The sequence below is a fragment of the Cyanistes caeruleus genome, chromosome 28 (assembly GCF_971803275.1).
Source record: "Cyanistes caeruleus chromosome 28, bCyaCae1.hap1.1, whole genome shotgun sequence".
In the NCBI taxonomy this organism is placed as follows: domain Eukaryota; kingdom Metazoa; phylum Chordata; class Aves; order Passeriformes; family Paridae; genus Cyanistes; species Cyanistes caeruleus.
In genome coordinates, this window is record NC_141728.1 from 5,330,891 (window position 1) to 5,346,149 (window position 15,259).

Below are 15,259 nucleotides of genomic sequence, written 5' to 3' on the forward strand. Positions count from 1 at the left end.
GCTGCTCTGAGTCCCAGGGGCTGGATGGGGGAAATGGTGGGGTGGGGGTAGGGACAAAGTCTGATTGATCATCAGTCATAAGGGGTGTTTATTTTCAGATCTATTCAGACTGTATGAGGGGGTGCTGGGGATTAATATCAATTGGGGATTAGAAACAGAAAAAGAAAACTGAACAGGACCAAACAATTACATCTCAGTTGTTTTCAGTACAGTAGATTTACTTTGAATACGCTTCTGAAATTTGTCTAATTAACCACGGAAGAACTGACGACTTGAATTTTTCCCAAGGGCTTGTTTTGTTTGGGTGATTTGAACAAATGTTAATGAGCCTTTGTCACTGAATTTCTCAGCTGAAGAGCTCAAGAAAGAAGAGGCCTGTGGAAAAGTAAAATTCATCAGCAACCTCCAAGTGGCTGAGGATCCATCCTCATGAGAGCAGGAATGACCAGCAATGGACACAGCTTTGTGGCTGCCCCAGCTTTGGGATGGGCCCTGGGCCTGGAGCAGGAGCAGCTCTTGAGGGCCCCAAGGCCGGGGCTGTGGTGCTGGCCTGGGCAGATGGGATGGCAGGAGGGGCTGCAGAGCTGCCAGGATCTCCTGGAGAGGGGAGCAGGGCACCCAGGGAGCCTCCTTTTCCTTTGGCCAGGCACTTTCCCCCATGGCTGGGACTGAGGCCTCTCTGAGCTGCAGCTGCTGCTGTGCCCTGCAGAGGGGCTGAGGCCGTGGGGCAGTGCCCAGAGCAGCCTGCCCTGAGCAGAGCTGTGGGGCCAGAGCCGGCTGGGCAGTGCTGGGGAGAGGCCCTGGCTGCTGCCGAGAGCTCAGGGCAGCTGGGACAGCTTGGAGGGAGCTGGGCTGGGCTCAGAGAGCCTGCCAGAGAAACCAGCAGTGTCCATCTCAGCCTGTGTGAGCGTGAGGGACAGGACTCAGCCCAGGCCTTGTGGGGCAGGGCCAGCGCCTACAGGGCAAGGGATTGAAAACAGGCAAGTGGCCGAGAGAGGAGGCTGCTCTGTGCCCTTGGTGGCACAAGCAGAGCAGGGAGGGGGCCCAGGACATTTGTCACTGCCGGGCTCTGTCCCCAGGTGCTGCCAGCCCTGGCTGCTGAGCCCAGGTTTGGCCTGGGCTGAGTTTGGCTGTGGCCCAGCTCCATCCTCCTGCAGGGCTCAGGGCCTGTTGGTGGCCATGGCCAGCCCTGCCCAGCCTCTGTGCTGGCCCAGAGCCCGGCAGAGCCCCGGGCAGGGCTGTGTGTGCAGGCCCACAGGTGCCACGGGCTCTGCAGGAGCTGGGAGAGGCTGCCCAGCAGGGAGGCCATGGGGCACAGAGCCCCAGGGCTGCTGTGGGCACCACGGCACAGGGGCCGTGCCCACCCGCAATGCTCCTGCCCTGGGCTGGGCCTGCCCAGGGGCTGGGCCACCATGGCTGGGCCAGCGGGGCACAAAGGGGCCACGGAGCCGCTGCCGGGGCTGGCTGCAAGGCCAGGCACAGAGAAGGAATTGCTGTGCATGGCCTGTGCTGGCCAGGGCTGGCTGTGGCCAGGGCAGAGCTCAGCTGTCCTTGGTAGCTGCAGGAAAAGTCCAGAGCCCAAAGAGCCTCCATGGCTGTGCTGGAGACCAAGGCTGCAGGAGGGAAAGGCAGGGCTGCTGTGGGATGGGGAGGGCATGGAATTCCAGCAGACACCACAGATGGGAGGCTTAGCAAGGCTTGAAGAGAAGAGAAGCTTCACAAGCCTCCAAGGGGGGATGTTACCAGATGAAAAACCATCTCCAGCTGGTGAGCACACAGTTCTTGTTCTTCAAAACCCCCTGGCCCATGGAACTGCACCATGCCCATTGTGTAAGAATTGGAAAGCAACCAGCTCCAGTTGTGCCAACTTTTACCAGCTCACCGGTCAGTCAGGTCTGACTCTGACATCACCAAGCACCAGGGACCACCAAAGAGACGCCCAGGACAGAAGAACACAGCTATGAAGGTAAGAGAAAATATATTAATGATTTCAGAGAAATTATTATCATATGTATGTTTATTCTGTGACAGTCAGTGGATATGGATGTAAAATACAGTCCACAAGCAGGAACTTTCCTGTACCCAGCATGCACACCTTTGGGAAGAGCTATTCCCCCTTGTGCAACTGGCTGAATAAAGAATGCTGCTTCTTACTGCTCCCTTGCTGTGAAGCAGTTTCTTTTATTTTTTCCCATTTTTGGTAGCAGAGTCACAATGGACCCTCGGTTCCATGATGCCCCATAGTGTCACCATGGTCTCCTTGGTTCTGCAGTGTCACCATGGGCCCTTTGTTCCATGAGGTTCTGTAGTAGAACATGGTCACCTTGGTTCCGTGCAGTTCCATGGTGTCACAATTTGCCCCAATGTGCCAAAATGGATTTTGGTTCCGTGGGGTTCTGCTGTGTCAAAATGGACCCTTTGTTCCATGAGTTTGCCCAGTGTCACAGCTGACTCCTTGGTTCTGTGAGGCCCCACCATCAGCAAGGCTCAGAAACATCAGAGTAAGTCTCCTTAACACTAATTTGGTGTTTAAGAGGCACATGATTTATTCAGGCCTGAGGTCCAACATGGGATAACTCCTAACCTGACATGGACATGTGATTCTCCCAGTGTGTTGCTTTTATACAGTGGCTAAATGCATATTACAATTTACCCATTTCCACAAAACCACACCCTGAGTTCCCAGATTCAGTCCTTGTTTTTCCCATCACTGCACCCTTGAGCCAGATGTCTTCTCCTTGTCTCCCAACCATCCTTGCTGGGAAGGCAGGCCCTGCATGTTCCTGTGCTAGAAATTCACAGGCACAGTAAAAATTGAGTTAACCCTTTTGGTATCAAGGCCAAGGCTTTGTGTGGCCAGGCAGAGGCAGGCAGGACGCAGAGCTGTCACAAAGGAAGGGCCCAGCGAGCTGGGGCAGCCGGGGGATGACGACAGCCTGCAGGGCCAGAGGCGCAGGGCATGGACACCGTAGGGCAGCCTGGGCTGGAGAGGGCACAGGGATGGGCAGCAGCTGCAAGGCCCTGCCAGAGGCAACTTGTGCAGCCCTTTGGCCATGGCTGCTGGCCCTGGGCCTGAGCCATGAGGAGGAGACAAGTGACCCTGGCAGCCCTGGGGCCTCATTGCCTCCTTGTCCCTGCTCAGCAGCCTGGCAGGGGCCGCCCCATGGTGCTGCCCTTGGCATTGCACATCCCCACATGCCAGTGGCCCGGGAAGAGCCCTGAGCAATGAGGGAGGGACAGCATCTGCCTTGCCAGGGGCTGGGGCTCAGCCCTTGGCCCTTTGCACTCCTGAAACACATCCAGCTTTGCTCAGCACCAGAGACACCTTTCCCTTGATTGTCCCTGTTGCCGCCGAAGATGAATAGATCACATGGACACAGGTTGAGGTGTGGTGAAAAGAAGAGAGAGTTTATTTTTCTTCCTAGGATTTATAAGCTTCTGACCACGGCCAGGGATTGGATGGTCAGGATAAAACTTTCTCACTGCACTGGCCATGAGAGATGCCCATCACAAGACGTGTAACAGAAAGAATGTACACATATCTATGTTTACAGTTCCTGTCCTGGGAAAGTCTTTAGAAAAACATGTCAGCAAGCTCAGAAGCTGAATTTTCAGGGCAACATGTCATCAGTGCCTGCAGTGTTCTGCTGTCCCTGGAACCTGGGGACACTTTCCCAGTCGTGTCCCTCAGTGGGACCCATTAAAACTTCAAGAAACTTTGTAGTGCCAATTTAACTTTGAGTTCTTGAGAAGTTTTTTAAACACTCTCTCAGGGACTGAGTCAGGTGGAAACAACACCAAAGCCCTGAGAGGGTCATTAAAATCCTGGTGCTGTTGCTGAGTTGGGCTGAGCTCCTGGCACAGAGGCAGCTCCTGGCAACCAAGAAGAGCTTCAAAAAGGCATTTCTCCTGATGAGCAGCTTTTCCCCCAGCCCAGCAGGGCTGAGGGTGCTGCCTGCAGGTACCTGGGTGCCTTAAAGCAACTGGAAGGACAAGTCTGAGCTTCTTCATGGAGAAATGCTCCCAGCTGCTGGCACAGTAAGTCTCTGGCTGCGGGGATCTCCTAAAGCTGCCCCATGACAGCACTGACATGACTGTAGGGATGGCTCTGCTGCCGTTTGTGGTTTGGGGAGGATGTGCTGCAGAGCGGGGCTGCCCTGGGCACCCTCAGAGGGACAGGGCAGGACGGCTCCTGCTGCCAGGGACGGCTGCAGGGGCTGAAGCTGGGGCTGCAGCCAGGGCTGCCCAGGGCTGTCCTGCAGAGCAGCTCCTGCAGCCCTGAGGGCTCTTTGCCAGGCCAGGGCATCAACCACCTGCCAGGGGCAGCTCTCAGCCTGCCTGGGAGCTCCCCGTGGGCGCTGGGGAGAAGTTGGAGGGGGAAGGAGCGAGCCCCATCAGGGCAGATTCCTCCTGCTGTGGAGATGGTGCTGCATGGCCAGGGCTGCTCTCGGCTTTCTCCTAAAGGAAAGGGCAAGGGGCTGTCAGCTTGGTCTGTGTCACTGAGACTCCTGCACTGTCACCCTGGGCATGAGCAGAGCTGCCTCAGCTCTCCCTCCCAACGTGCCTCCTCAGCCTCCTCTAGCCACAGCCAGCAGCAGCAGCACCTTGGCTTGCAGCATCTCTGTTTGTCTGAGCTGCCCTTAAGGCCCTGCTGGCAGGGAGATGGCCCTGGGCAGTGCCTGTGCTGGGAGGGGTGTGCCAGGCAGAGCTGAGCCCCCAGGGCTGGGCTGGGTTCGGGAGCACTGGCAGGGACAAGGCTTGGATAGAGAGAAACAGCTCCCAATAGGCACAACCTCAGGCAGAGAGCCAGAGCAGCCTTGGGTATCCCTCCCTGTCCAGCTGCACAGAGACAAAAAGATGTATAGGGAAAATAATTTAGAAATTGGAGCCTTTAAAAAGCCTGCTTTTTTTTTTCAAGCATGTTTTATGTTTAGCCACCCTGAAACAGAGGGAGGTGTAATGATCAAAGGGCTCCTGTGTGAGACCAGCAGGTCTGACTGCCCTGGGGCACAGGGAGCCCTGATTTCCCTCTGGGCTCCCCAGTGCTCAGGCTGAGAGCAATGCTGAAAGAGGATTTCTGGCCTTTCACAGAAAGGAATAGTAACTTAGCAGCAAAACTCAGGCTCAAAAATAAATAAAAAACCAAGCAAAATTTCCTCAAAGAAAGAGAAGTAATTTTGCGTAAATTTGTAAGAAAATAGCATAGAATTGACTCAAGGAAACCTGTCCCAGCTTTTCAATGTGTTCTTTCAACAGTCCACCATGCCCAGAGTGAAGAAATGTCCAACAGCAGCTCCTTCAGCCACTTCCTCCTGCTGGCACTGGCAGACACGCGGCAGCTGCAGCTCCTGCACTTCTGCCTCTTCCTGGGCATCTCCCTGGCTGCCCTCCTGGGCAACACCCTCATCATCAGTGCCATAGCCTGCGGCCACCACCTGCACAGCCCCATGTTCTTCTTCCTGCTCAACCTGGCCCTCACTGACCTGGGCTGCATCTGCACCACTGTGCCCAAAGCCATGCACAATTCCCTCTGGGACACCAGGACCATCTCTTACTCAGGATGTGCTGCACAGCTCTTTTTCTTTATGTTCTTCATCTCAGCAGAGTATTTCCTGCTGACCATCATGTGCTACGACCGCTACGTGTCCATCTGCAAACCCCTGCACTACGGGACCCTCCTGGGCAGCAGAGCTTGTGCCCACATGGCAGCAGCTGCCTGGGCCAGTGCCTTTCTTAGTGCTCTGCTGCACACAGCCAATACATTTTCCCTGCCCCTGTGCCAGGGCAATGCCCTGGGCCAGTTCTTCTGTGAAATCCCACACATCCTCAAGCTCTCCTGCTCCAAATCCTACCTCAGAGAACTTGGGGTTTCCATTTTTACTACCTCCTTAGCACTTGTGTGTTTTGTGTTCATTGTTTTCTCCTATGTGCAGATCTTCAGGGCTGTGCTGAGGATCCCCTCTGAGCAGGGACGACACAAAGCCTTTTCCACCTGCCTCCCTCACCTGGCTGTGCTCTCCCTGTTCCTCAGCACTGGCACATTTGCCTACCTGAAGCCCCCCTCCATCTCCTCCCCATCCCTGGATCTGGCAGTGTCAGTTCTGTACTCGGTGGTGTCTCCAGCCCTGAACCCCCTCATCTACAGCCTGAGGAACCAGGAGCTCAGGGCTGCCCTGAGAAAATTGATGACTCTGTATTTTCAGAAGTATTAAACTCTCATTTCTGCTGCAGAGCCTTTTGAGTGTAACTCTTTGGAATCTCAGCCTTATTATTCCCTAATTGTGCATTTATTCATTGGTAACTTTTTCTACTGTTGTGTGTTTTACAAATACTGTAGTATTACTTTTTGCATTTCTACATGAATATCTACCTTTCTTTTGAAACACAAAGACCGACCAGAGGTCTGTACCTTGTGCTTTTAAATAAAAACAAGTGCCTGCCCTGACCTGTGTGTTCAGGATCATTCCTCAGTGCTTCTCTGGCTCTGCAGTGAATGATTTTGGGTACCTTAACACCTCAAGGGTTAAAGGTTTGCAGGTTAAATGGGCTAGCTTAATGCAGTCACTGCTGTGGAAAGTGTTTTATGTTCAACTGGATGTTGTATTAAATGCTTTGCCCAAGTTCCTTGGTTCTCTGTACTTTGCCAATAAAATTCTGTGTGGTTTTCACCTCTGAGCTCCGTTGGTCAGAGCATGGTGCTGATATCAGCGAGGCTGTGGCTTCAATCCCTGTGTGGGCCATTCACTTGACAGCTGGAATTGCTGGTCCTTGGGGGTCCCTTGCAACTAAGAATGTTCTTTGCCCCTGTGTCCCTTGAGAATATCTGCTGGGGTTTGTCCCGTGCACCAAAGGCAAGTCAAGGAGCCTTTGGTTGCCGCCATCACTGGAGTGCTGTGGGCTGTTGCAGCCCCGCAGGCTCCCAGGGGCCTCTTGTTTGCGTCAGGCCCTGCTGGCTCACGCTGGCCCTTGGTTCCATGAGGATCTGCAGGGTCCCCCAGGTTGATGGCATTTGTCCTTGCTGCCCCTCACATCCCCCTGCCCCAGGAACAGCCCCGAGCCCCCCGTGAGGGACAGGCCCTGCTGTGCCAGGCCTGGGCTCAGGGCTTGGCCTTTCTGCTGCCTCCAGCCAGCCAGGGCTTGCTCAGCATTGCAGTTCCTGCTCACAGCCTTTGGCTCCCTGCAGCCCTGGCCTCCAGGATCTGCTCTCCCCACTCCCTGGGGAGCCTTTGCCACTCCCTGCCCTCCCTGGGGCCACTGATGCTCCAAGGGACTTGCACTTTGCCTTTGGACTCCTGGAGCAGCTTCTTCACCCTTCTCTCAGTGCCTGAGGCTCCTGGGCTCAGCCCCAAATCCAGTGTGGGGCTGATTCAAGTTATAATCATGTCCACACACATGAGTTAATTACAAGCTCCTGGTTTCATTACTCCCTGTTCTGGCCCCAAATTCCTTTTTTTTAGATCTAAACTGCCCCTTTAAGATCCAGATTGGCACATTTTGTTTCTCAAACCCCCAGTTTTGGGACAAAATGTCCCATTTAGGTGCCAAATTCCGCCTTCTGGGTCCACATTTCCCATCTGGGTACCCAATTCACCTTTTTTTTGGTCCAAATTTCCATTTTTTGGACAAAGATTCCCCTTTTTGGCATCCAGATTTTCCACCTGAGTGCTAAATTTCCCTTTTTTAAGGCCCAAATTCTCCTTTTGGGTCCAAATATCCCACCTGAGTGCCCAAAATTTTCTTTTTTGGCCCCAAATTCTCACTTTTGATCCCACATTCTCCCCTTTTTCACCTAATACCCCATTTTTTTCTGTCCCAAACTCCCCTTTTCATCCCAAATCTCCCATTCTTGCTGTAGATTTCCCCCCTGGCTGCCATTGGCTCACCTGAGTTGTCCTTTTAGCATCAGACTCCCATTATTTTTTTAATCCAAACTTTCATTTTTGGGTCTAAACTGCCCCTCTTTGTGGCTCAAATCCACCGTTTTGGGCCAAACTCTTCCTTTTGGGAACCAAATTCTGCCTTCTGGGTCCACATTTCCCATCTGGGCACCCAAATTCCCTTTTTTTTTTGTCCAAATTTCTGGTTTTTGGACACAGATTCCCCTTTTGGCATCCAAATTTTCCACCTGAGTGCTCAATTTCCCCCTTTTCAGGACCAAATTCTCCTTTTTGGGTCCAAATGTTACACTTGAGTGCCAAAAATGTTCTTTTTTGGCCCCAAATTCCCATTTTTGAGCCCAAGTTCTCACTTTTGGACCTAATCTCCCCTTTTTTTCCGAGTCCAAAATCCCATTTTCATCCCAAATCCCCCGTTTTTACCCCAAATTTCCCCCCTGGCTGCCATTGGCTAACCTGAGTTGACCTTTTAGCATCAGACTTTAATATTTTTTTAAAACAAAATCTCATTTACGGGTCTAAACTGCCCCTCTTTGTGGCTCAAATCCACCGTTTTGGGCCAAACTGTCCATTTTGGGAGGCAAATTCCCACTTCTGGCTCCAGATTTAACATCTGGGCACACAAATTCCCCTTTATTGGGACCGAAGTCCCCATTTTTGGCCCCAAATTCTTCTTTATCAATCCAAACACCCTACCTGAGTGCCTAAATTCCCCATTTTTGGGCCCAAATTCTCCCTTTTTGGGCCAAAAGTCCCCATTTCAGGTACAAACTTTCCACCTGAGGACCCAAATTCCTATTTTTGGGGCCCAAAATGCCTACTTCTGAACACAAACTCCCTTTTATTCTTGCCCCAAATCCCCTTTTTTCATCCCAAATCTCCCCCTTTTGCCACAAATTTCCCCCTTGGCTCACCTGGGTTGGTCTTTTAGCATCAGACTCCCATTGTTTTAATCCAAACTCTCATTTTTACATCTAAACTGCTTCTTTTTGTTGCTAAAACCCCCAGCTTTGGCCCAAACTGTTCTTTTTAGGAGCCAGATTTTCCCTTTTGTGTCCACGTTTCCTATCTGGGCACCCAAATTCACCTTTAGTTGTGGTAAAGTTGTTAGAATGTTGTTAAGTTAGTTGATGTTAGTAGTTGATAGCTTGAAATGGATCTTTTCCCCTATTTTAGTTGTGATTCCCCCCCACACTTCTCTTTCTCCTATTGCTTCCCTGGAGTCAGGTTCCCATGGTCACTGAAGTTTTTCTCCTCAGCTCCAGGGCCAGAGGCTGGATAGAGTAAAGATAAGACCCTGCTGGCATTTCCAGCTGCTTGGAGTTTCGGTGGCCCGGGAAAGCGCGGGGGTGACAGCAGAAAGACCCTTCTTTCCAACCCGGGAGTTTGTAACTCTGTTTTTCCTGTCCCAGAATGCCTCTGAGCTGTGGAAGCTGAGAGGGCATTCTTACCTTCCCTTTCTTTCCCCCCTGTGCTGCCAGGAAACCAAGCCCCCCTCTCTGCCCCTCTGCCCCTCTGTGGAGAATACTCCTACACCTTTGTGGCCATTTGAAGAAGTTGGTGTCTGTTATTTCTTATCTTGGTGTGTGTAACCTTGATTTGTAGAAAGTTTCTAAGATGTACTAGCTGTGAAAAATAATTGTTTCTCTCTCTGATGTTCCCTCCCTCCGAGAAACCCTGTTAAAAGAGACCCCCAGACCCCAAATCCTTTGTCTTTCGCCCTTTGGATTCCCCTTCACAGAAATAAACTGTGGAATGCAAACCAGGGAGAGAGTCCCCCCCTGATTTCTTTACTCGCTTGCCAAGACTGGAATTCCTGAAGAAAATCAGTGAACCCCACAAACATCTGCTGGCTGGAAACCAGAGTGAAGAGAAACCTCATCCCTGAGCCAGCCAGGCCACTCCGGGAGCTTCCAGTCAACCTTTTTTTGGCCCAAATTCTGCCTTTCAGCACCGAAACTCCCCCTTCTGGGTCTAAACTTCCCTTTTTTTGGGCACCCCATTCTCCTTTGTTGGTCCAAATTCCTGAGTTCTGAACCCATATTCCCATTTTTGTGTCCTTGTTTCCCATTAGATCCCAAATTCCCCTGTTTTGGTCCAAACTTCCCATTTGGGCACCCAAATTCCTCTTTTTTAGGCCAAAACTCTCCCTTTTAACACCAAATTTCCCCTTCTGGGTCCAAATTTCCCATCTGGGCATTCACATACCTATTTTTTCTCCTTTTGATTCCACTTTTTGGGTCCAAATTTCTCACCTGAGTGCCCAAATTCCTCCTTTTCGGTCCAAATTACCCCTTTTTGGTCCAAATTGCCACTTTTTGGTCCAGATTTCCCATCTGAGGACCCAATTTTTTTTGGCATTTTTAGGCCCAAATTCTTGCTTTTTGGACACAAACTTCCTTTTATTCTGGCCCCAAATCCACTTTTTCATCCCAAATCTCCCTTTCTTGCCCCAAATTTCCCCCCTGACTGCCGTTGGCTCACATGAGTTGACCTTTTGGCATCAGACTCCCATTGTTTTAATCCAAACTCTCATTTTTATATCTAAACTGCCCCTTTTTGCTGCTCAAACACCAAGTTTTGGGCCAAACTCTTTCTTTTGGAGCCAAATTCCCCCTTTTTTTGGGTACAGTTGTCTCATCTGGCTGCCCAAATTCCCCCTTTTTGGGCCCAAATTCTCCTTTCCTGGACACAAACTCCCCTTTCTGGGCCCAAATTTCTCACCTGAGTACCCAATTTCCCCCTTTTTTGGCCCAAATTTCCCTTTTTGGACCCAAACACCCTTTTTCCTGGCCCAAACTTCCCTTTTTCAGCCCAAATCTCCCCCTTTTGCCACAAATTGCTGCCATTGGCTCACCTGGGTTGAGCTTTCAGCATCAGACTCCCATTGTTTTAATCCAAACTCTCATTTTTACATCTAAACTGCCCCTTTTTGTTGCTCAAACCACCAGTTTTGGGCAAAACTGTTCCTTTTGGGAGGCAAATTTCCCCTTCTGGGTCCACATTTCCCATCTGGGCACCCAAATTCACCTTTTTTTGGTCCAAATTCCCATTTTTTAAACCCAGTTTCCCTTTTTGGCATCCAAATTTTCTACCTGAGTGCTCAATTTCCCCCTTTTTAGGCCCAAATTCTACTTTTTGAGTGCAAATGTCCCACCTGAGTGACCACCATGTTGTTTTTTGTCCCCAAATTCCCACTTTTGAGCCCAAATTCTCACTTTTTGACCTAATCTCCACATTTCTTTGGCCCAAACTTCCCTTTTTCATCCCAAATCTCCATTTCTTGCCACAGATTTAACCCCTAGTTACCATTGGCTCACCTGGGTTGACCTTTTAGCATCAGACTCCCATTGTTATAATCCAAACTCTCATTTTTACATCTAAACTGCCCCTTTTTGTGGCTCAAACCGCCAGTTTTGGCCCAAACTGTTCCTTTTAGGAGCCAGATTTTCCCTTTTGGGTCCACATTTCCTATCTGGGCACCCAAATTCATCTTTCTTGAGCCTAGATTTCCCTTTTTGGGGTCCAAATTTCCCACCTGAGCACCCCAATTCTGCTTTTTTGGGCCCAAATTCTGCCTTTCATTGCCAATACTCTCCCTTCTGCGTCCAAACCTCTCTTTTTTTGGGGCACACCAATTCTCCTTTTTTCAGCCCAAATTTCTGGGTTTTGGACCCATATTCCGCTTTTTGTGTCCAAGTTTCCCACTAGATCCTAAATTTCCCCGGTTTGGTCCAAACTTCCCATTTGGGCAGCCAAATTTTCCTTCTTTAGGCCAAAAGTCTCCTTTTTGCCCCCAAACTCCTTTTTCCTGGCCCGAACTCCCCTTTTTCATCCCAAATCTCCCCTTTTTGACCCAAATTTCCCCCCAGCTGCCATTGGCTCACCTGAGTTGATCTTTTAGTGTCAGACTCCCATTGTTTTTTTAATCCAAACTCTCATTTTTGGGTCTAAACTAACACTTTTTGTTGCTCAAACCCCCACTTTTGGGCCAAACTGTCCATTTTGGAACCACATTCCCCTTCTGGGACCAAATTTCCCATCTGGGCACACAAATTCCCCTTTATTGGGACCCGAGTCCCCATTTTTGGCCCCAAATTCTTCTCTTTGGGTCCAAATACCCTACCTGAGTTCCCAAATTTCCCCTTTTTAGGGCCAAATTCTCCCTTTCAGCCCCAAAACTCCCATTTGGGGTCCAAATTTCCCATCTGAGCAACCAAATTCCCCTTTTTTTAGGCCCAAATTCTCCTTTCCTGGGCCAGAAGTCCCCATTTCAGGTACAAACTTCCCACCTGAGGACCTAATACTTATTTTGGGGCAAACTGTTCTTGTTTTGGACACAATCTTCCCTTTTTTCTGGCCCAAACTTCCCTTTTTCATCCCAAATCTCCCTATTTTGCCCCAAATTTCCCCCCTGGCTGCCATTGGCTCACCTGGGTCGATCTTTTAGCATCAGACTCCCATTTGTTTTAATCCAAACTCACATTTTTACATCTAAACTGCCTCTTTTTGTGGCTCTAACCCCCAGTTTTGGGCCAAACTGTTCCTTTTTGGAGCCAAATTCCTCCTCTGGGTCCACATTTCCAATTTGGGCCCCCAAATTCCTTTTTTTTTGTTCTGATTTCCATTATTTTGGACCCAGATTTCCCTTTTGGCTTCCAAATTTCTCACCTGAGTACCCAAATTCTGCTTTTCTGGGCCCAAATTCTGTCTTTCAGGGCAAAAACTCCCCCTTCTGGGTCCAAAACTTCCCTTTTTTTGGGCACACCAATTCTCCTTTTTTCAGCCTAAATTTCTGGTTTTTGGACCCATATTCCGCTTTTGTGCCCAAATTCCCCTTTTTTGGGTGCAAAGTCCCTTTTTGGGTCCGAATTTCGCATCTGGACAACCAAATTCCTTTCTATTAGGCCAAAATTCTCCCTTTTCACACCAAATTTCCCCTTCTCTCTCCAAATTTCACATCTGGGCGCCTAAATTCCCCTTTTTTTGGGCCCAAATTTCTTTTTTGCTCACCCAAAGCCTCTCTTCCTGAATTCAAACTCCCTTTTTTGGGTCCGCATTTCCCATCTGGTCACCCAAATTCCTATATTTAGCCTCAAATTCCCCATTTTTGGGTCCACATTTCCCACCCGAGTGCCCAAATTCCCCTTTTTCAGCCCAGATTCTCCCTTCCAGCACCAAAACTCCCTCTTTGTGGCCCAAACTTCCCCCCTGGCAGTGGAGGCAGCCCAGTCCTCCGCCAGGCTCCCGCCCTGGAGATCTGCCCCCTCAGGTGAGACCAAAGCGCCGAGTGACGGTGACTGAGCTGTGGAGCCCTTCCTGCCTCAGGAGCCCATGGTATCTCCCTGGTAACTCCTGGCCATCTTATCCCGCTCCCAGACCCTTGGTCCCCTTCCCGATTGCCCCCTCCCCTATAAAAACCCCGGCTTTTGCCCAGTTCAGCTTGGCCCATCCCTGCCCCCTTGGCTGAGGCCTGCATTAAAGGCTCTCTGTGGAACGCCACATGGCCTCGCGTCTCTGCTCTGCGTCGGCAGGGGAACCCCTGCAGGGAGCTGGCTGGGCTGAGCAGAGCTGAGCACAGAGCAGAAATGGCTTCTCAAAGAGCTGAAAGATCACCTGAAGCCTCTGCCCGTGCTCCTGAGGGTTCCCCCTGCCTTGAAACTGCCTGGAAACCCCGGACGGCGGCTCCTGCCCGGGACGTCTCTCTGGGATTTGTTGTGGCAGAGCTGGGGGTTGGAGAGACCCCCAGACCCAGCTGCAAAATCTGGGCACACAAATTCCTCTTTTTTTGCCTTTTTGGCCCCAAGCTCCCTTTATTCTGGCCCAAACTTCCATTTTTCGTCCCAAATCTCACTTTCTTGCCCCAGATTTCCCCCCTGGCTGCCATTGGATCACCTGGGTGGACCATTTAGCAGCAGACTCCCATTGTTTTTAATCCAAACTCTCATTTTTGGGTCTAAATTGCCTCTTTTTGTGGCCCAAATCCAAAAAATTTTTTGTGGCCCCAGTTTTGGGCCAAACTATTCCTTTTGGGAGGCAAATACTCTCTTTTCAGATCCACGTTTCCCATCCAGGCACCCAAACTCCCCTTTTTGGGCCCATGTTCTCTGTCTTTTGACCTAAACTCCATTTATTCTGGCCCCAAACTTCCTTTTTCATCCTAAATCTCCTTTTCTTGCCACAGATTTGTCCCCTGGCCCACATTGGCTCACCTGAGTTGACTTTTTACCATCAGACTCTCATTTGTTTTAAACTAAACTCTCATTTGTAGATCAAAACTGCCCCTTTTGTTGCTCAAACCCCCAGTTTTGGGCCAAACTGTTCCTTTTCCAGCCAAATTCCCCTTTTTCGGTCCCAATTTCCCATCTGGGCACCTGTGAAAAACGATATTCACTTTCCTCTTTAATTCTGAAAGATGAGAAATGTCAGAAGGAGACAAAGACAATAAAGCAAAGGGTTAAAAGGGCCGGGTGCTTGGCCCTCTGCCAAGAGCACCCCTGGTGTTTTGGAAACACCCTTTATATCCCATTTCTATTGCATCACCTGATGCACATTCATAGACTTTATGCATATTCAGACTTTCCCATTAACTACTTTACATTTCCCAGGAACTGTTTAGCATGGCCACTCCTTGGGTCCGCCTTTTTACAGCATGCCTGTGTCTTGGCTTGTGGTTTTAATCCTCTTCTTCTCGCCTTTGAATTTGGGCCTTGGCTCCTTCGTTGCACAGCCGCTGAGTGTTGATAGCAGCAGGGTCCCCATCATCTGTTCACTGGAGTTATCCCAACTGAGCAGACAGTTCAAACATCCTCTATCGACTGTTACAGCAAAGCCATTGGAACGTGATACATACAGCATTCATCTGAATCCTTGTGAAAAGCCAATATTATAATATGTATTTATAACAGCTTCTAGGAAATGCACATTCCTGTTCTAAAGGATGTATTTTATTCCTGCTCTCTTTGGAGCAGAGGTGATTGCAGCATTCTGTGATTGATATTGAGCCAGGGTCTCTCCTCAGGAGGTCTGGCCTGCTCAGAGAAGCTATGCCTTGAGGTGTGAGCCAGTGTGGACAACCTTGCTCCACATTCCCCAACCCCATCCTCTGTGTCCTCCCTCACCTGGGACCTGCTTTGCTTGGAGAGCTTCCTGCACTCAGGAAAGAGAGGTTTTTCCCTTATTTTTTTTTTTTAAGCAATCTGAAACTCCTAAACTCCTAAGTTGAAAACAGACCCACTCCTCAAGTGTGTGCCAACCCAAGGGGCCACCTTATAATAAATTACTTTTTTTAAACTTAATGGAGATTTTGATAGTTGTGTATTGTCAGCGCAGGTGTAGCAATTTGTAATAAATGCCATTTTTTA

General features: G+C 50.1%; 2 protein-coding genes across 17 annotated transcripts in view; both read left to right on the plus strand.

The window, feature by feature from the left end:
- Positions 1 to 15,259, plus strand: part of LOC111944645 (olfactory receptor 14J1-like) — an 86,428-nt gene that overhangs the window by 12,649 nt on the left and 58,520 nt on the right. For 13 of the 14 annotated variants that reach the window (XM_086865111.1, XM_086865104.1, XM_086865109.1 and 10 more), the window contains one exon: positions 351 to 1,966. The gene's annotated coding sequence lies outside the window, so the exon portion shown is untranslated. Of the gene's footprint in view, positions 1 to 288; positions 1,967 to 15,259 lie in introns of those variants that run through there. The other variant, XM_086865112.1, reaches the window with a different exon arrangement.
- LOC147649103 (olfactory receptor 14J1-like) lies at positions 733 to 6,675 on the plus strand. 3 transcript variants are annotated; one of them, XM_086865123.1, is made up of 2 exons: positions 733 to 4,136; positions 4,250 to 6,675. In XM_086865123.1, the coding sequence occupies exon 2, from the start codon at positions 5,280 to 5,282 to the stop codon at positions 6,210 to 6,212; it is 933 nt and encodes a 310-aa protein (XP_086721249.1). In that variant the 5' UTR covers positions 733 to 4,136; positions 4,250 to 5,279; the 3' UTR covers positions 6,213 to 6,675. The 3 variants fall into 3 exon arrangements, with proteins under 3 accessions (XP_086721249.1, XP_086721250.1, XP_086721251.1); XM_086865124.1 differs by having other exon boundaries at positions 776 to 4,038; positions 5,257 to 6,675; XM_086865125.1 differs by having other exon boundaries at positions 1,854 to 1,966; positions 5,257 to 6,675.

Bases quoted from the DNA above. Each gene is read 5' to 3' on its own strand.
- LOC147649103 (XM_086865123.1), top strand. From the start codon at position 5,280: ATGTCCAACAGCAGCTCCTTCAGCCACTTCCTCCTGCTGGCACTGGCA.